General features: G+C 35.9%; 2 protein-coding genes and 2 pseudogenes across 3 annotated transcripts; 3 read left to right on the forward strand and 1 right to left on the reverse strand.

The window, feature by feature from the left end:
* Positions 1 to 6,111: 6,111 nt before the first annotated feature.
* Positions 6,112 to 10,822, forward strand: LOC111312082 (ethylene-overproduction protein 1-like; annotated as a pseudogene). The gene is made up of 4 exons (XR_016343091.1): positions 6,112 to 8,262; positions 8,956 to 9,247; positions 9,334 to 9,642; positions 10,465 to 10,822. The product of XR_016343091.1 is annotated as an ethylene-overproduction protein 1-like (transcript).
* Positions 10,823 to 11,855: 1,033 nt separating this feature from the next.
* Positions 11,856 to 13,053, forward strand: LOC111311134 (uncharacterized). Its single transcript, XM_022910504.2, has one exon. It carries the CDS (start codon positions 12,049 to 12,051, stop codon positions 12,928 to 12,930), a length of 882 nt encoding a protein of 293 aa, XP_022766239.1. The 5' UTR covers positions 11,856 to 12,048; the 3' UTR covers positions 12,931 to 13,053.
* Positions 13,054 to 13,800: 747 nt separating this feature from the next.
* On the forward strand, positions 13,801 to 17,984 carry LOC111312083 (importin subunit beta-1-like). Its single transcript, XM_022912060.2, has 3 exons — positions 13,801 to 14,110; positions 14,945 to 17,380; positions 17,479 to 17,984. Exons 2-3 carry the CDS (start codon positions 14,961 to 14,963, stop codon positions 17,675 to 17,677), a joined length of 2,619 nt encoding a protein of 872 aa, XP_022767795.1. The 5' UTR covers positions 13,801 to 14,110; positions 14,945 to 14,960; the 3' UTR covers positions 17,678 to 17,984.
* A 535-nt stretch (positions 17,985 to 18,519) lies between these two features.
* Positions 18,520 to 20,757, reverse strand: LOC111312084 (putative L-type lectin-domain containing receptor kinase VI.1 pseudogene; annotated as a pseudogene).
* Between the last annotated feature and the right edge of the window lie 670 nt (positions 20,758 to 21,427).

Consider the following 21,427-nt stretch of genomic DNA (forward strand, 5'->3'; position numbering starts at 1 on the left):
TAGCAACAAAATTTCACCTCAAACAAGCAATTCATGTAAAAATAAAATTTAAATTATAATTTTAGGTACTTCTATTACATGATGAGGCTTTAATACCTTATATAAGCATTAATCCACAATCATTATATGATAATTAGAACATCACGAACAAACAAAATGAATTGACATACCTTTTTGGGTGGCCATAATCAATAAGTGAAAGTTAAGCTATTCTTGAAGTGATTAGGTTTTTCTTTTCGTTTTTCTCTTACTAACAGCTCCCAATAAGTAAATACTATAACTATTAGAATTGAAGAGGGGTTAAAACCCTAGAAGCCTTTCAATTAATGACTTATCAAGTTAAAAACTTTTGCAACTGTCAAATCACGTTAACCTAATAAAATGTGTAAAGTTTATACATAAGTGATCACTTTAAATTATTTAGGTTCTTATACTTGTTTTGTATTAAAACTAAACTTATCAATCGGTTTTATTAAATTATTAAAATCACTCATTAATAGTAGTCCATTTCTAACATTTATATCCTTACACTTAATCCACGTGGGATTGAAGATGTTACATATGTTTTTGTATAATATGATAAATTTTTTGTAAAAAATATTTTATTAATATATTCAAATGCGCTTTCACATCAATACGTATGCATAGTTGGAAAAGCATAATAGCAAAACAAGAATATTTTATTTTCATCAAAGGAATATAAATTGTCTCATTTTTATACTTATATTGGTAGTCTACGGATCCTACATAATGTAACATCTAACCTATACTTTGGGTCAGTCCCGTCCTCATGTACACACTTCTACTTGTTAATATTAATATATACTTTAAATATTATTGGTCTTTGATTTTATTACTAAATAAAATTTTAAAAAATATTTAGAAATTATTTTCAAATACTATTATGGGTTGACGTCAAATGTCAATTATATACCCTCCAAATAAGTGGTATTATCCACGTCATCGTAAAATTAAGGTATAAATGGGTGGAATAAGTCTTTGCAATTTGAAATGGGAAAGATATTTGCAATTTGCCAAATGTCAATTACATACCATTTTTCAAATAAAGAGGCATAACCCAAATACAACAAATTCCAATACTTTTACTTTTTTAAGAAACAATTATGAGGAATTACCTCTTATTTTTATAACCCAAGATTCAAAATTCAATGAAATTTCGTAGGTATAAAACAAATTTTCAATTTTTCCACTCAAATTATTTCAAAATTTATTATAAAACTATTTGTTTTTAAAATTACTTCTAAAATAATTTGGGTCTAGAGTCAAAGGTTCAAAACTATGCAATAATTAGACACAACAATTTCCCTTACCAAATACAAAAAAAAAAAAATCCAAACTAATATAAAATTATGTTTTGTAGGAAGGAAAGAGGAATTATACAATGGAGTGGAAGGAAACTTATCAAAGATGAGGGAGAATTAGATAGATCATTTGAGAATGTCATATAGGGCTAGACCTGTTAGGCCCTTTTCGAAAGGACGAGTGTTCTATAGGGAAGGGCTTTTCAAAATGAAAAACGACTCATTGGATGGACTACATTCCAGGCCATTGTAGAGTTCAAATTTAATTAAATGGATTGTAGTTCATTATCACGAATCCATTTAAATTTAAGGCGATTTGAAAACTTTAGGTATAAGAGTAAAAAAAAATCTTTATATAAAAATTAAATAATTATTTAAGTCTAATTTTTTATTTTAATTAATTAAATTTTAAAATTTTTATTTGAAATAAATTAAATTTTTAAACATTTATTTTCGCTTAAACATATATTTTTATTCAATTAATTGATCAATGGGATAAAAATAGACAACCAATTTTTTTCTGACAAATGCTCAAATAATGAAAATAGATGTTTGAGGTTTAATTTATTATAAAAAAATGATAAAGATATAAATGATTATTAAATTTTAATTCAAAAATTTTTTTTATCTTTTTGCCAAAACTTTTTTCTTAATTCTAAATCCATTTCAATAGCCATGGCGGCATGGCGTTGAAACAACCTTTAATTTTTATATATATTCATGGTTTTGTGAAGCTATAGATAAGGCTATAAACGAGTCGAGCCGAATAGTGAGAAGTTCGAGCTCAACTCACAACTCGAGGCTCGATACTCAACTCGAGCTCGATCGAGTTTTATTTTTCAAACTCGAGCTCGATTCGTATATTCGATAAAAATTCGATTATTCATGCTCGAACTCGGACTCGAAATATTTTATTAATTAAAATAATTAAAATATATTTAAATATAAAAGCTCGATTAGGCTCGCGAGCTACTCGAGTCAGATATAAGAATACTCAAATTTGGTTCGATCGATAAGTTGAGCTACTCGAGCTCGAGCTCGACTTGACAATAATCGAATCGAATTCAAGTTTTTTTCGAATCGAACCCGAATAATTTGCGAATACTAATGTATCCTTTACACCTCTAACTGCATATCATTTTTTCTAGCAGGACCAGCTGAAACTACGATCAAGAATCGTTAGAGTGTAGCTGCTTTTTGGTATTATTCAAGGTTTTGTGCTCTTTTGGTAATAATTTTCTTCCAAATAATTTAAATATGTGCTAAAATTGCAAGTACCATACAAGTTAAGATATGTCCGATTATTAGAGTAAGAAAATACTAAAACAGTGAGAAACAAAAGTATTGAAAGTTAATGTTAAAGCAAACTTTACCATATTTTGATAAATGGAGCTATACTTTCTGCAAGCCAAAAAGGGGTAAGAGAAAAACATTAATATAAATATATATATATATAGGAATTGGGAAGTGGTCCTTTGAGTTTGGTAGGTATATAGAGGGAAAACATAGTATAGGCAATGTTTAAATCGTCTAGTAATATTATTTTTGTATGAAGAACAAGAACGACTCGATTTTTTTAGGCTGCGGATCTTTCTGCTATAAGAGTAGCGGATAAAGTAACGTATAATATATTATACGATACAATAATATGGTTTAATTTCAAAAACTGAATTATAATACTAATGCATTTTCATATTATAATTATAATTATATATGTATGTCTAATCATAAAATAACACTCATAATGCAATAAAAATTTATTCTATCATACATTCAAATAAAGCATCAATTGATCACGAGCAGCAAATGGAACAATTAAAACATGTGTAAATTTGACAATTTGCTGCAGTCGTCTTGATTTTGACTTTGGTAATAACAATATTGGCATAATCGATCTTTGTTGCATGATCCTTATCATGTATACTTTTTGTTTTCTGTTTTTTTCTATTTCTTCAAGTGGGAAGGAAGGGTGCGTTAGAATATAGTGGTAGTACTACTTTCTATCTTTTATATAAAAGAAGGAATACTAAATGTAGAGAGCTTGATTTTACATCCCTGAAGGGATCTAAGCTAATCAATCTAAAAATCTAGTGGCCCAAAAGCACATATGGTATTCTACAATTTGGTTTTATTCCTAAAATGAGAGATGCCTCAACACATACTATAATAGTATTACTAGTTAACTTTTTAATCATGCTAATCGGAAACTTATTTATCATGTTACAAGAGGTGTAATATATTAATATGCACTAAAATTACCAAATAAAATGAATTCTTAAGAATTTTCACTCTTATACATCTTTGGGTAAGCATTATTTTATCCCTTTGCCAAGTCCTAATTAAAAGTGTAAATGAAACACCCACATTCATAAACTACTAAAATTAGATTGAAAAAAAAAAAAAATTCAAACTCAGACCGGTTATTAATTTAGGACCCCATCCATCCCAAAAGAAAAGTATTTATTAGTTGGGACCCACAATCCAGGCCTGATTTGGATTTGGAAGGAAAGAGTGAAATCTCTCCAAGCAATACAATGGCGGGCCTTAAACGGGGTCTTGAAAGGTGGGGCCACCCAAAAGATGATTGCTATATGTTATCATTCATCACGCAAATATATGTAGACTTTGTCATCCGTCTCTAGATTTATGTCATTTCCAGTTTCACGCGCCTTTGGAGTAATTGAGTTTCATTCTCTCATCCTCCTCCATTTCTTTTGGATAATAATCAAATTAAGATGAGATTAACCTAATCTTTTAATACCATCATCAGATATGTTTTTGGAACATGTGAGAAGGTTCATGTTGGGACGAGGATTTCAACCTTATCCTATTTTATATAAGGATTAAGCATCCTGAAAGGTAATAGTGTGAACAAAAAAATTACATGTGTTATTAATCCATGTGATTTAATCATTATTTAGAAAAATAATATTTAATTTATATGAATCATTGAGGTATTTTTGGATTAATAGGATAAAATTCATAAGTGATTTTAAAAAGAAAACTTGTATTATTTTTAAAAAAATATAAATAAAAATTTTAAAACATATTTCTATGCTTAATTTAATAATTGTATAAAAAAATTATGAAAATAAAAAAGATAATTATGAGAGAGAGAGAGAGAGTAAGATTAATATATATATTTTTTGTCATTCAAGGGGGATAGTCTTACATTAAGGGGAGGAGAAAAAATATTTTTTTTAAGATTATCTTGATCATTAAATCAAACAATTAAAGACAAGATTAATATATTTTAATTTTTTATCTTATAACTCTAATATTTAAAGATATTATATGTCTTTTATACTTATTTTTTATTTATAATTAAAACATGATTAACATAAATGACATACAAATGCGTTTAAATGACATACAAATGCTTTCTTCTTTTTTAATTTTTCTAAATTAATCTTCCTTTATAGACTTCATGAACTTGACCTTGTTTTCATCCTTTAATTTAAGAAAATATTAAATTTAACAATAATATTAATCAAAGTGGAAAAAATTTTTTTTTATCACATTCTAACAAATCACTCATCTAAACGAAATCTCATTTAACTATTTAATCAAAAGCCATCAAAATTAATTATTATCATTTTTTCTTTAAAGTATTATCAGTTATTTTTTAAATGCAAATAAAATTTGGTGATACTTATACAATAGAAACTAGCCTGGCTTGGTTTCATATTAATATTTTTAGTTCTTTAAGTGGTGGTGGTTGACTCAGACATGTAACTGAGGTTCCTAATATAATGAAATGGGTTAATTCCTTAAGTGGACAACATCATTTGCATTTATGATATTCTTCTAAATGGCGCATGCCTCTTCCTAATTAACTACATCTAATAATTACATATAAATTAATTTGTTACAATTACAAATGTGTTGAATTAATGTTGTTATATGATATATTAGACCCTACATAGGACAAAATCGAGTGTATAAAAAAATCTATATTCTTTTTTTTCATTCAATAATTACAATTAATTAACACTATAAAAGTATTATTTAAATAGTAACTTAATTCTTGATAAAATATTTATATTTCACGCGCTCGAAATGTAGTGAGAAAAATGCGAGAGTTGCAGGGCTTGAAAATGATAGATTGAAGGGACGGAAAAAAAAAAAAGGTTTTTGGCAGTTTAAAAGTAATGATTAATGAATGTAAGATGGGAAGATTAGACTTTTTTTTTTTTTATATTGTTTTGGAATAGAGATTATAGAGAGAGAAGACGGGGCTAAAGACTGGTTGGGCGTGACTTTTAGCGGTTCTCCACTTCCACTGCATTTGATAATAATCTTTTCAAACACATAAACACACAATTAGTACTTACGACAATCCCTGTTTCAGACATGCTTTTAACGGTGCACCATAGTGACAAATTTGTCTGATTATATTCTTGTAATAGAATTTCATACACGTAATAAAAACAAAACAGAGAGAATATATATATATATATATATATATATATATATATAGCAGATGATTGAAAGACAGAGAGCGGCAGTTTCAACGGCCACCTCCGCCCTTCAAACGACTTCTGGTTGGCCGTTAACGTGATTATTTCCTCCTATTCTAAAAACAACTCTCCATTTCCATTACCATTTTTTTTTCTCTTTCGACTTTCTCCCAAATTTCTCGTGAAAAAAAAAAAAAGAATAAAAATTCAGAAGGAAAAAAAAATCACCGTTTTTGCTAATACCCAATTGAGCCCTGCATCACCATCGTGTCCCTCGCTTCTTTTTGTTCTGAGCTGTCGTGTTCTGCAGGTAAATTTGAGTTGCCATTCATTTCATTTCATTTCTTCAATACCCATTTCGTTTATATTTCCAGGTCTTCCATTTTGTTCCTTTTTCTTTGGGGTCTGGAACCTTGTTGAAGTTTTTATTTTTTTGTACCATTAGAGAAATTCTTCCTTTGCTCTTGATGCGAACAAATATGCAGCATAATATATTTACCACAATGCGTAGTTTAAAACTTATAGATGGATGTAAAGGCCCACAAGTCTGTACTCTTAACTCCACCACTGCCGGTGGTGGAGGTGGAGTCGTCGGTGAAAAGCTCTTTCACCAACTTCAAGACCATCTTCGAGTTAATTCGATTCGATCCAAATCAAGTCGAGATTACCAAGCTTCTATCGTGACCCCTGTTGTTGTAACTGAAACCCTGCTTCCTTATGGCCTCCCTGTCTCCGATCTTCTTGAGCCCCAGATTGAATCATGCCTAAAGTTCGTTGATTTTATGGAAACTCTTGCTGATGTGTACCGTAGGACTGAGCAGTGCCCTCAATTTGAGAAATCAGGAATATATCTCGAGCAATGTGCAATTTTAGGGGCTTATCTGATCCAAAACTGTTCCGGCGGACCCTTCGAGCTGCCAGGCAGCATGCAGTCGATGTGCATTCCAAGATTGTGTTAGCAGCGTGGTTGAGGTATGAGAGGAGGGAGGATGAACTTGTTGGCACATATCCAATGGACTGTTGTGGAAGAAACATTGAGTGCCCTAAGGCTACCTTGATAGCTGGTTATAATCCAGAATTTGTTTATGATCCTTGTATTTGTTCTAAGACTCCTCTAGCTGAAATTGAGGATGATTCTTCAATTGGAGATGAGGAATGTTCCACTTCTGATGATGATGCGGATATGTCATTTTGTATTGGAGATGACGAGATTAGGTGTATACCGTCCAATATTGCTTCATTATCCACACCATTTAGGACAATGCTGTATGGTGGTTTCAGGGAGTCAAGAAGAGAGAGGATAAATTTTACGCAGAATGGTATTTCAGTAGAAGGTATGAGAGCTGCTGAGTTATATAGCAGGACAAAAAGATTAGATTCTTTTGATCCACGAATTATTTTGGAGCTTATTTCTTTCTCAAATAGTTTTTGTTGCGACAATTTGAAGTCTGCTTGTGATGCTTATTTAGCATCTTTGGTAAATGACATGGAGGATGCACTGTTGTTAATTGAGCATGGATTGGAGGAAAATGCATATCTTCTAGTGGCAGCTTGCTTGCAGGTATTTTTAAGGGAGCTCCTAAATTCAATGCACAGTCCTAATGTGATGAAATTTTTTTGTAGTTCGGATGCAAGGGAAAGATTGGCTGTAGTGGGGCATGCTTCCTTTTTATTTTATTACTTCTTGAGCCAGATTGCAATGGAGGAAGATATGAAATCCAACACTGATGTGATGCTTCTAGAGAGGTTGACAGAGTGTGCAACAGAAAGTTGCAGAAACAACTTGCATATCACCAGTTAGGTGTTGTGATGCTTGAGAGAAAAGAGTACAAAGATGCTCAAAGTTGGTTTGAGGCAGCTTTCGAGTCTGGTCATATATATTCAAAAGTGGGTGTTGCAAGGGCCAGGTTCAAGCGTGACCAAAAATATTCAGCATACAAGATGATTAACTCACTCATTTCGGATTATCAGCCAGTTGGGTGGATGCATCAGGAACGTTCTCTGTATTGTGTTGGGAAGGAGAAGATGCTAGATTTGGAAATGGCTACAGAATTGGATCCAACCCTTTCTTTTCCATACAAGTACCGAGCTGTTTCATTGTTGGAGGAAAATAAGATTGGAGCGGCCATCTCAGAAATTAATAAAATAATCAGTTTCAAGGTATTCCCCGACTTCCTGGAGTTACGTGCCTGGATTTCGATTACCATGGAGGATTGAGAAGGAGCTCTTAGAGATGTCCGGGCACTTTTGACTTTAGAACCAAATTACATGATGTTTCATGGAAAAATGCATGGTGACCACTTGGTGGAGCTCCTGCGTCCTCTTGTTCGGCAGTGGAGTCAGGTTGATTGCTGGATGCAATTGTATGACCGGTGGTCTTCAGTCGATGATATTGGTTCCCTAGCTGTTGTACACCATATGTTGGCAAATGACCCTGGAAGGAGTCTCCTATGGTTTAGGCAGTCTCTCCTCCTCTTAAGGTAATATGACAAACTCTTTCACTGGTTGAATAAAATGTCCTTTCACTGTTTCTGTTGAATGGAATTTTCTGTATAGGTTCTTCCTAATTTAGTAAAATTTGTTTTTAGCTCTACCAAGGAATTCGCATTAATGCTTTGTAGTGAAGATCAACTACTTTATGCCCCTGTATAAATGACTGTTCATTTTCCTTTTGAACTTAGATCTAAGATTAACATTATGAATTTATGATAAGCCAAGTGATGTTTTCTTCTGCTTATTTTCAGATGTAGGTATCTGCCCATTTAAAGGCATGATGGATTCTATGTTAACTACAGACAAGTTAAATAAAATAAAATCTACATGATATTCTAATAAGTTTACTGTTGAGAGATGAGACAATGCAGCATGCATGCCATCACAGTGGTATCATTTGGTATATTATGGAAATTTTATTCATCATAATGTGCAGTTGAGGTACTGGCGTTGCAAGATGTAAAGTAAAACAACCTATGTTACCTTCTTCTTCTGATGGCTCTTTAACACGAAATATTCTATGGTAAATGGTGGAAATTCATTCCACATTTGCTTCCTAGTATTACTACAGTTAATTTTTGAGGTTAACAAGTCTTTCTTAGTTATGACTTATGAGTTAACTGTCCTGTATCAATATTCTGTTCACCTTAATATTCTATCTGTTCTACTGAATGCTATAGGTTAAATTGTCAAAAGGCTGCAATCCTTAGTCTAAGGTTGGCTAGAAACCATTCTACTTCAGAACATGAAAGGCTCGTCTATGAAGGATGGATATTGTATGACACTGGCCACCGTGAGGAAGCACTAACTAAGGCAGAGGAGTCAATCTCCATCCAGAGATCATTTGAAGCTTTCTTCCTTAAGGCATATGCTTTAGCTGATTCCAGTCTTGATTAAGAGTCCTCAGTATCTGTTATCAAACTTCTCGAGGAAGCTCTTAGATGCCCTTCAGATGGCCTTCGGAAAGGACAAGTAAGTATATTTGGAGCAATTTTAACTCTAGCTATTTAAGTGCAATGAATAGGTTTAGAGTTCTGAATGATTCTGCAATTCTGCAGGCATTGAATAATTTAGGTAGTGTGTATGTAGACTGTGAAAAGCTAGATCTTGCTGCTGATTGCTACATGAATGCACACAACATCAAGCACACACGAGCACATCAGGGTCTAGCACGGTATTTCATCTAAAAAATCAGCCTAAAGCTGCATATAATGAGATGACAATGCTGATAGAGAGGGCACGCAACAATGCTTCAGCTTATGAAAAGCGTTCAGAATATTGTGACTGTGAAATGGCAAAGAGTGATCTTGCAATGGCAACACAATTAGATCCCTTGAGGACATATCCATACAGATACAGGGCTGCAGGTAAATTCCATGACCAGGGTTACAGTTCCTTTTTCCCAATAATTTTGTTTGTGGAAATTGCTTTTTGCAACCTGGCTAATGATTAGCCATTTTAGAATTGCAATGCACTGTGACTTTTACGCCTTTAGATTGCTATTAACTGAAATGGTACCCCCCCCCCCCCCCCCAACTCAATAGACAAATAGTTAATTCTAGATGAATGTGTAGGTTGAGTAAATTAATTTTCCTGTGGTTTTAGACTTGTTTACCTTCTTTTAAGCTCCTCATTTTCCATCTGCTCAGCTCTTTGTTGCATTCCAATATCTTTGGTCATATGGAAGCCTTGATCTTTAACGTGTTAGAGTAAAATTTGTTTCCATGTGGAAACAGTTTACTTTCTTGGATTTCTTCTTAGTGCAAAAGCATAGGGTTCCCAATTCTCAGATTTAAGGAATAAATGAACTTCCTTTGTACATTGTCTTGCTTGGCATTTGGCAAAAGGACACCCATCTTGACATGAGTTGCTTTGATGATCAGGACTTCTGTTAAATTATATTAATATAAATGTTATTAATAATCATCTTTCCTATAAAATTTTCAAATGTCATCTATCAGAAAGGAAAGACAAGAGAAAGAAATTATTGATTAAAATTAAGAAGTTGATTCCTTGTTTTCTGCTATATTTAATCCGCATGAAATTTAGGTTTACTCTGTGATAATTGCTTGTTATTTGTTCTCTATTGTTAATTCTGTGATTATGAATTTGGTCCTGAACACTGAGGCCATATTTGCAAGAGGGGCTAGCTTTTTTGAGCCTCTAACATGAAGTTTCTGCCTTTCCAGTTCTAATGGATGATCACAAAGAAAATGAAGCTATAGCAGAGCTCACAAAAGCATTAACTTTCAAGCCAGACCTCCAGCTACTACATCTTCGAGCTGCTTTCCATGATTCAATGGGTGATTATATATCCGCTGTTAGAGATTGTGAAGCAGCCCTATGTCTTGATCCCAACCATACTGATACTCTTGAGCTATATAATAAAGTTCGTGAGCAGGTTAAAGAGCAGAAGTGAGAAAGTCAGATCCCCATAGTCATTTCCTCTCTTCATGTCTACTGCGGGCAACCTGATTTTTGCCACCCTTTTTTGTTTCAAATGTTTTTGTTCAATTACAAGGAAGGGCACCATTGGTTTTGGATGTTGTCTCCAGGAAATTCAGAAGCACCACCGTGCAGAAATGTAACTTAGGAGGAAAGAAAAAGACCAGTGTTTGGTTTGATAGAAAAGGTGAAAAGGGAAACTAGACAAGATAGCTTGTAAATATTTGTTTTGTGTTAAACTGTAAGAATTGGACCAATCAATGATATAAATCGTCCAGGGAAGCCACTGATGCTGCTACTGACCTATATATTACTCTGGCAGAGGGCGGTGCCAGTGCTACAGTCAAAAGAATCATTTAAATGAAATTGCAGAACTTTATCCAGGCTAGAGATTTTGCTCTCTGTTGCCTTTTTTGCTATATGTTATGTACTCTTAACTCTTCTCATCCTGAATGTTCTATTGTTGTTGGAGCTTGAAAATTTTCCTTAAGACAGGGTTTCTTTTCAAACAGTTTAAAGCTATACTTAAAGAGCAGGCATTCTTCTACTCGTTTTCAAGACTTGGTCAGAGACCCAATGCTGCCTCGACCATGCTTATTTGTTTTCTCCTTTGTTACAGACTTATTATATTTGACAAATTTTCTTTCTTTTATTTTCCACTCATATAAAGAATCAAGGAACAATTAAACCAACTTACTACTAACTTCAATGGGGATCATACTCTTTTCAAAGCTACACGCTATAGGCGTTTGGTTTTTCACTTCTCAGATGTTATCTATTCTCAAGTTCCCAACAAGTTCGTTTAACGTTCTGCTTCAGGCTTCAGTCTGCAGGCAATTAGACATGGGGAGACTGGTGCTGCGGCTGCCATCCTTATTGTTTTATCATGTTAAGTAGCGCCAACAATAGCAAAAAGAAATCTAATCGTACAAAATCATTTTTTTTCATGGTAATTCGATTTCCATGTGTCGAAACTCGAAAGTTGGCAGCAGGGAACTGGGCAAAATTAGGTGTGGTGCACCACTTCTGCCACATGGTTTCTGGATGATTCCAGTCTTCCAGCAAATGTTAACCTCATGCATCACTTTCTTAATTCACCATAGAAGGACCTTTTCCACCCAACTTTTGTGCATTATAAAGTGAAAATATCGGTTTTAATACACTGCACGAGATCCCCATAGTTTCAGCTGCTTTACAATTATTTCATACAACCACTCCTTTATCATCTCTTCATTCATATCCATCTCAAGTCACCCATTCCCCTTTTCCCCACCTACTCCAATGAATCCTTCACTTACAGAAAGATATTTCTCTATGTGGGAGAAGGAATGAATGAAGCAATGGAAAAGAAACGCCCAAGAAAACTGAACTTCAATGCACCACTCTTGTCAACAAGGCGAACAGCTGGTGGTCACATTAGTGATAAAGTGTCTTGTACGAATTCTCTGGTGGGATGGAAAGATGCAAGTAATGGGATTCCATTCTGCTGGGAACAGGCTCCCGGCCAGCCCAAGAACTTGACGAGAAGTAACAACATAGATGAAGCAGAAACGACTCGTCCAAAACCCCCACCAGGCAGATGGCGTCCACCAAAAGAAGCAACTAATGGGGATCGTGATCGGACCCTTAAAGATCACTATCATGACCATGATGAAGGCTGTGATGCTGATGTGGATGACTACGACAATGATGACACAGATGATGTATTCTCGGATGCCATGGAAGTTTTGTCACTGACAGAAGCAATAGACATTGTTGAGAAAGCAGAAAAGTTTCATGGATCATCAGATGGGTTAAAATCAAAGAGTGTAGAGCCTAGTGACTTAGATGGGTGGAACTTAGAGATGAGTTTAGAGCACAGTGATTGTCCATCTCCAAATTTCATAATCGAGCGCTTTCTTCCAGACGCCACAGCATTGGCCGCATCATCTGCTCTAAACATGTCAAAAACAAAGCTTCCTTATCTCTGCAATTATTCAGATCAGTCACCATGTGTTTCCCAAGCAGTAATAAAGCGATCATCATTCTCTTCCCCAAAGCGTTGTGGCCTTGAAATGTTGTTGCCTTGGCGCATGAAGCACAAGCTCTTTGGTGTAAAGGGTCCAATCAAGGAAAGGTCTACCAATATTGTGCAACCAAAACCTGATACAAAGCCGAAGAAATTGTTTTCATCAATTGTTGCGCCTTCTGGAGAATGGAGATGTAAATAAAAGAGGTTTGCTTTTGCTATGTATAGACATATAGTGCATGAAAAAAAAAAAAATCTTGTAGAATGAAACGATCTTCTTTGTCTCTCTGAGTTTTTGGTTGTTCTGCTAGAGTTAATTCTCTGGTTCTGGTTCATATAATAGTTAATATAATTTATAAAGCATATTATAATAAACGTTTTATTCTTCTAGTAATAGAAGAATCATGGAGACATCCTATTATATGATACTATATTATATTTGTCCAGTATCGATCTTTTGGTAGGCAAAGATGCTTAGTGAGTATGCAGATCCTCAGGAAATACAAAAAAAAAAGGGCCAAAACCAAACATCTATTTGATTAAAACAATGAAATTAAATCTCAACAGCAATTTATTTCAAGAAAAAAAAAAAAAAAAACTCAACAGCATTAATTAATTTAATTGGGACTCCTGCCTCCATTGTCCATTATATAACTCCATAGACATGGACCTCATTTCTTATGATTAGATGTACTTTTAAGTATTGATTCAACCCATAGAAAGATAAAAGGGTAAAAAAAATTATTTGACTTTTCTTCCAAACTATGATGATTCTAATTAAAGTGAAATTAGTAGAAAAATAATTGGCCAAAAAAAAAAGAAATTAAAACAAAAATTTGTTCATGGTTTTTGTTTCTACAAGAAATTCTGGATAATTTGAAAATTAGTGGACTTCAAAGTCCATCCGAAACGGGCTGCAGCCTTTCCAAGCTCATGGGCCCCATTGCATTCCCAATATAGTTTAACCCGCAAGAGGGGGGAGCATCACACGTGGTAGATTTAAACAATCTAGGGTTTTGCAGGTGAGTGATCCCGGGCATACTCAAAGCCCCGCTGCCCGTTGGTTCGGTTTGTTTTTTAACATTTGAGTCCTGAGTCCCTCGCTCCCTCCCTCCCGCTTCCTTCCCATCATTCGAAATTGATTTACATATATATTAAAATTATCTCAAAAATCTCCCCAATCCAAAGCTCCTTAACTCTAATCGCTGTTCAGTGATTCTCTCTCTTTTCCCTTTTCCTACTCATTTCTTCAAAGCTTAGGCAAAACAGGAAAAAAAAAAAAAAACCAGGGAGAGAGAGAAACCCTAAGTTTTGCGCTTCCCTGAATTTTATTTTATTTTTTTAATTGTAAATCTCTCTGGTTCATCGGAGACTAATTTGAGGTATCACTCTTCGCTTGAAGTTTTCCTTTGACTTTTCATTTTTTGTTTTAGTTTCAGATCTAAGGCTTTTGTGCTTGTACTTTAGTGGGTTTTTCTTAGGGTTTTACATTCCAGCTTTAAAAATTAGAGTTTCGTTTTTTTCCCCATTTCTGAATCTATGGATCTCGTTTTACTTATTCTTTTTTGTTAGTTTATCGTCTATTATATGTTGATCTTTTAGTTTGTTATTCCTGTTTGGTTGTTTCGTTTAGTTTCCCTCTGTTTCTGCTATTTGAAAAGGATTAAGATTATTCGTTTTGCATATGTTCTAAGTTTTTCTTAGATTAAAACTGTTTGTTTTTTGTGACCGGATTGAGTAACTTTGGGGATATATATCTGAGACCCCTGAAAAAAAAAAGAATATTAGCTTTAACTCCCTTCATTTGCTTGAACTTGGAAAGCCAATAATATTACAATACAACTATAACGGGGCAGTGGTGAGGTAAATTACCTTTGGATACATAAGTCACTGCATGTACTTGAAATTTGAATATTATCCGCATAATGATTTTATTCATGTGGGCAACATGGTTTCAGTAGTTCAGCTTAGCTGTCAATGTTGATTTTAGCGAATCAGTAGCATTGGTGTTTGACTCTATGTCAACTCAGTAAATGTTTGTGAGTGTTTGTTGGATGACTTGTGTGGTTTTGATAAATTCATTCTGCAGTATCTCCTTTCACTGTTATTATTACTTATTATTAGTTTTTGCCCTTGTTCTATTATAACATGCTACAATCTTTATGAATGGATTTGTATCATAAGCATCATTTCTGATCAGTGTTTTATGTTCTCAGTTGTAGTGTAGTTAAAATGGCAATGGAGATCACTCAGTTTCTGCTGGCTGCTCAATCAGCGGATACAAAAGTCCGGACAGAGGCAGAGGCTAATCTGAGGCAGTTCCAAGAACAGAACCTGCCTGTTTTCCTTCTTTCATTGTCAGTTGAGCTTGCTAATAATGATAAACCTGTTGAATCCCGTAGATTGGCTGGTATTGTGCTTAAAAATTCGTTAGATGCTAAAGATGCTATTAGGAAGGAACAACTTGTTCAACAATGGATGGCAATTGACATTTCTGTTAAGTCTCAAATCAAAGAATTGCTCTTGAGGACTCTTGTCTCATCTGTTCCTGAGGCGAGGCACACTTCTGCTCAAGTTATAGCGAAAATTGCTTCAATTGAGATTCCCCAGAAGCAGTGGCCGGAACTGATTGGATCATTGCTTAAAAATATGACACAGCAAGATAGCCCTGCAGCCTTGAAACAGGCTACCTTGGAAACTCTTGGATATGTTTGTGAGGAGATATCTCATCAGGATCTTGTTCAAGATGAAGTCAATGCTGTTCTCACTGCTGTAGTTCAAGGAATGAACCTAGCTGAACATGGTGCTGAAGTTCGGCTTGCTGCAACCAAGGCTCTATATAATGCTTTAGAATTTGCACAGACCAACTTTGAGAATGAGATAGAGCGGAATTACATCATGAAAGTTGTATGTGACACTGCCATGTCCAAAGAGGTGGACATCAGGCAGGCTGCTTTTGAGTGTCTTGTTGCGATAGCATCAGCATACTATGAGGTGCTTGAGCCTTACATGGAAACCCTATTTCAGCTTACATCAAATGCTGTAAAAGGTGATGAAGAGACTGTTGCTCTCCAAGCAATTGAGTTCTGGAGCTCTATTTGTGATGAAGAGATTGAACTTCAGGAGTTTGAGAGTCCTGAAAGTGGGGACTCTGGACCTCCCCATTCTCGTTTCATAGAGAAGGCTCTCTCGTCTCTTGTTCCTTTGTTGTTGCAAACTTTGCTGAAGCAGGAAGAGGATCAAGACCAGGATGATACAATCTGGAACATATCTATGGCTGGTGGGACATGTCTGGGTCTTGTTGCCAGAACCGTTGGGGATGCTATAGTGCCTCTTGTAATGCCATTTGTGGAATCTAACATTTTGAAGCCAGATTGGCGTTGTAGAGAGGCTGCCACTTATGCATTTGGCTCTATTCTTGAAGGTCCAACCGTTGAGAAGCTCTCCCCTCTGGTACAGGTAGGTTTGGATTTTCTGCTTGCTGCTATGAAGGATGGAAACAACCATGTGAAGGACACAACTGCTTGGACTCTTAGTCGTATTTTTGAGTTCCTGCACAGTCCAGCTAGTGGGTTTTCTGTCATTTTTCCTGAGAATCTTAAACGAGTTGTGGCTGCGTTGTTGGAGAACATTAAGGATGCTCCCAATGTAGCGGAGAAAGTTTGTGGTGCAATCTATTACCTTGTCCAGGGCTATGAGGATGCAGGACCAAGCTCATCTCTTCTTTCACCCTTTCTCACAGACATAATTAGTTGTCTAATTGCGACTGCTGATCGTACAGATGGTGGTGACTCTAAGCTCAGGTCTTCTGCGTGTGAAACCTTGAATGAAGTTGTGAGATGTTCCAACATTGCAGAAACATCTTCCATCATAGCACAGCTATTACCAGTCATTATGAATAAGTTGGGCCAGACTGTGGAAATTCAGATTGTATCATCAGATGATAGGGAAAAGCAAGGGGACTTGCAAGCCTCTCTTTGTGGTGTTTTGCAGGTTATAATCCAAAAACTTAGCAGTACAGATGAAACTAAACCCATCATACTTCAGGCTTCTGATCAGATCATGATTCTATTCCTTAAGGTGTTTGGTTGCCGCAGCTCTACTGTGCATGAGGAAGCAATGCTTGCAATTGGTGCACTTGCTTATGCCACTGGACCTCAGTTTGAGAAGTATATGCCTGAGTTCTATAAGTATCTTGAGATGGGGCTGCAGAATTTTGAGGAATACCAGGTTTGTGGGATCACAGTTGGGGTTGTTGGTGATATTTGCCGTGCCTTGGATGACAAGATCTTACCCTATTGTGATGGCATCATGGGCCTTCTTCTGAAGGATCTTGCTAGTTCAGAACTCCACCGCTCCGTAAAGCCTCCCATATTCTCTTGCTTTGGGGATATTGCTCTTGCAATAGGAGAGCACTTTGAGAAGTATGTCCCCTATGCTTTACCCATGATGCAAGGAGCAGCTGAAATCTGTGCTCAGATGGAAACTGCTGATGAGGAGATGATGGATTATGGCAACCAGCTCAGACGTAGTATTTTTGAAGCTTATTCTGGTATCCTTCAAGGTTTTAAGGGTGTGAAGCCTGATGTAATGGTGCCATATGCTCAACATCTCTTAAAGTTTATAGAATTAGTCTCTAGAGACAGACAAAGGTAGTTTTATTTTCTTCTTTTCTTCCCCTTTGGTACAGTGATGCTGCTAATGCCTTTGGTTTTGTCCATCTAAATACTTCTTTTCCCATATATTGCAGGGATGAAAGTGTAACAAAAGCTGCAGTTGCTGTTATGGGTGATCTTGCGGATGCTCTTGGCTCCAATATAAAGCTTTTGTTTAAAGACTGTGCATTCTATGATGATTTTCTTGGTGAATGTCTCCAATCTGATGATGAGCAGCTTAAGGAGACTGCAGGTTGGACCCAGGGCTTGATTGGACGTGTCATGGTTTTATGAGCTGAAGTTAGTTCTTCGAGTAAAGTTGTTATTTTGGTCTGTCTATTTTTCTTGCTATAAATCTGTTTTTCTTCTTCTTTTGGTAAATGTTTTTAAGTCGTTAGGGAACCAAAGCGGGGTTACTACATCTATCTGTGCATTTATTGTTGCAGATTTGGGTTTTGAATTATCAGGATTTTCTTAATCCACATGTAATTGGGTAGAGAACAAAGTGCTGGCATTGTTTGAGGCCTTTATATGACGGTGGTCAAAAAGCTTTGTGACAGTTTATCAAATGCATCCACTATTCAGTGGTTTGTTGAGTCAATTTTCTCCCCATGCAATTTTTTTATGCTTTTAATTTCTCATTCAACTTGCTGGATTTTCTTGTGATTCTATAATGGGCAGTCTGCAACTTGGGTTGCCACCGATGGAACATGATTCAGATATAAATTTTAATTAGATATCTTAGCTGAAGTTTTAGGTTGGGGTGCTACAGTTCTAAAGGGACATGATAATGTACAAAATCTTGAAAAGTTCTTTAGAAAGAGGGGTGCTTAGAATATAAAATTAATAAGTTTGATAAGAATCAAGTCAACTTATTGAGGTTCGCTTAGGGACGTGTCTTCTTTGAACTATAGTTTGTGATAGAGGTAATTACATGTTTAAGCTGAACCAGATCTTATGAACTTGCTTTTATCTTTCGGTAAATTTTGAGTAGTTGGAACTTCATTTTCATTCTTTGACAAATTGGATTTTGAATTGTTTCCTGAAATGAAATTTTGCTTAAAAGTAAATAGCATGTTTTGGTCTATAAAATGATGGGGGTGGATTGATCAAAACCCAAATCAAGGAAAACGGTTTAGCTCATCAGAAATAATCATATAAAAAATGTATACAAAGTACAAACTGGAAAAGTGGAAAATTACAAGCTAAGGGAACCAATGAAGATATAGAGCTAGAGGTTCCCGTTCAGTTTTGGAGATCATCTGCCGGTGGATATAGAGCTCGAGGATATTCCACCAATGGATAATGAATGATATGATGTCATTATTGTATCCTTAGAAATCCCTTCTAAGACTCTTGAATTGATCTCAAAAATGCCTTGAGAATCAATCGAGCCCCAATCATCAATAAAAGGAAGCGGTTCATCGCCGTTGAGATACTGCATCACTCGTCTCATGGTTGGCCTAGAATCTGGTCTTTGATGAGAGCAAACAAGTCCCAATTCCAAAACCAACTCCATCTCCTCAACCGCATAATTAGAATTCAACTTAGGATCTGCCGCATCAAGAAGTCGACTTATTTGCTGGCATTCTATCACCCAATCCACCAAGAAGTTACCTGAACCAGTTGGCCTTCTTCTGCTAGCTATTTCAAGAAGTAAAACTCCAAATGCAAACATGTCTGTTCTGGTGGAGGCCTTCCCTGTGCGAGCCAATTCAGGTGCAATATATCCAACGGTGCATACATTGATGGTATGCGATGCTGTTCCATGATCATATAATCTGGCAAGACCAAAGTCCCCAAGCCGGGCATTCATTTCAGCATCTATTAACACATTGCTGGATTTCACATCCCGGTGGATGACTACTTGCTCCCATTCTTCATGCAAATACAATAGCCCTGCTCCAATGCCTTTGATGATATGGAACCGTTGTGCCCAGCTCAATATAAAGTTGTCTTTTAGGTTGAACAGCAGAGTGTCGAGGCTTCCGTTAGGGATGTAGTCATAGACTAGAACGAGATCATTCTTTTGCTTGCACCATCCTAGGAGATTAACCAAGTGCTTGTGCCTTAATCTTCCTAAGCTTTAGATCTCTGCTGCAAATTCTCTCATTCCTTGAACTGAATTCCTAGCTATCCTTTTAACAGCAACTTCACCTCCTGTACCAGGCAAAACACCTCTGTAGACTGCACCGAATCCGCCTAGACCTATCACCTCGCTCTGTTTAAACCCCTTTGTTGCAGTATAGAGATCCTTGTACCTAAATCTGTGAGGACAATCCAGTTCCCACTCTTCAAGATTTTCGTATTGCATCATCCTTCTACGAAATGCTAAAATGATTAACGATACCAACAGAAGCAAGGTCACAACAGATAAAGCAGCAATAAGCACGACGATTCCGGGTTTAAAAGAGTTAGAAGAGCTTTCCTCTCCTGGTGCTGTGGGAAGTTGAGAAATATTTAGTGCAGGCGGTTCACCATTAGTGGAAAAACTCCATCCTAAAATGTAATGAGAGCTTGATTTTCTTCCTGTAGATGCGGAGAAGCAAACATACATTGTTTCCTTGACCATTGGTGTCAAGTCGATGTGTTTAGATATAAGGGATACGGTTGGTTTTTCTTCTTCTAGAGGGCATATCGTTACATTAATAATTTTCTGCAATCCATCATAATCTATCCAAGCATGGGTAGGCTTGTCACCTTCCAAAGCAAGCTCTTCTTTTGTTCATTGACAAAATAAGAGGCCGGCTCTAAATATATTGAGGAAACGCTATTGATGTTGATTCCAACATGGTTTCCCTCTCTGTCATCCTTCTCTTTGTGCCCGTTAACAGTATCAAATTCAACTGCAAAGATATAATTGGTCTCATTGCCATCATTTGAGGAGTTGAAAATTCCCAGGTAATGTTCTGTTCCAGCTCCAGTGAAACTTGGAGATGGAGATAATGTGAAGGCCAAACCGTAGCCTCTTGCTCTGAGACAAAAGATGTGCTAAAACAAGAAGCGTTGTGAGAGGAAGAAAATTTTATATCAAACATTTTAATTGGTTCAGAATATAATGCACGACCTAAAACATGATGCGATTTGTTGGTGAGCCTAAGAGCAACAGTGGGTTTGATAATAGAAGCTCCCTCTCTGGTAAGATTTGTTTCACTTGCATTGAATCCATGGAAGATGAATTCAACAGATTGAGCGAGAGCAAGTAGAGGAAAGAAGCAGAAAAGTACAGTTAAAGATCCTGTTGAGGCCATGGAATTACAAGAAATTGCGAGATTATTAGCTTAAGAAGAGACGAGGATGCAAACAAGGACATATAGAGGAAGATATACGAGAGACTTAAAAGAGTTCACAAAGTCAAAAGAAAATGCTGTACGGGAGAGGCTAAAATGGGTTGATAACTGGTGAGACAGCTGGGTCTTGCTAGTTAAAGCACGTCCATGAAAAGGGAAGAAAGTGAGTTGAAAATTACCGTGGCATAGATACCTTGGATTTTTTTTTTCAGTCCTTCTAGGCTGCTTTCACTTTTTTTATCACGCAATTTGTAAGATCAAATTCTAGATAGTCACTCCAATCAGCTGTCTTTGAAGACGAAAGATCTTTACCAGTCGGCAGTGTTTTCTGACAGAAAGTCATAATTGATTTGGGTTGAAAGCACGTAGCCTGTTTAACCCAAAAGCTGCAATCAAGGTCCGCTGAGAGGTTTTCCCTCCGTCTAACGAGAGAAAACGAGCGAAAAACGACAGTTAATATCGAAAATGATAGGCCCAATTCTCTGAAAATGATTGTTTTGTACTTATCTCTTAATTTTTCATATTAACTTGGCAATTTAATCTCGTTTGAAGGCTTCGGCCTTCGAGTTGAAACCTGATGTTGTGTTTGTTGACTTTTCTTTTCTTTCTTCATTATATAGCCTACACTTGGTCCACAAACTTTGACATATCACAAGAAAAAATCAGCGTTCATTTATTCCTGAATTGGACAGCCGTTTTACCGTCTAATACTCGTATTTCTTTCCAAGTGCATAGTCTCAATAGCATTAAAAAC

The sequence above is a fragment of the Durio zibethinus genome, chromosome 1 (genome assembly GCF_047325235.1).
Source record: "Durio zibethinus cultivar Kanyao isolate XHJ-2024 chromosome 1, ASM4732523v1, whole genome shotgun sequence".
NCBI lineage: Eukaryota > Viridiplantae > Streptophyta > Magnoliopsida > Malvales > Malvaceae > Durio > Durio zibethinus.

Excerpts from the sequence above, each read along its gene's own strand:
- LOC111312083 (XM_022912060.2), top strand. The coding sequence starts at position 14,961 with ATGGCAATGGAGATCACTCAGTTTCTGCTGGCTGCTCAATCAGCGGAT. Across the intron at positions 17,381-17,478 it reads GTCTCTAGAGACAGACAAAG|GGATGAAAGTGTAACAAAAG; the intron begins GTAGTTTTATTT and ends CATATATTGCAG.
- LOC111311134 (XM_022910504.2), top strand. The coding sequence starts at position 12,049 with ATGAATGAAGCAATGGAAAAGAAACGCCCAAGAAAACTGAACTTCAAT.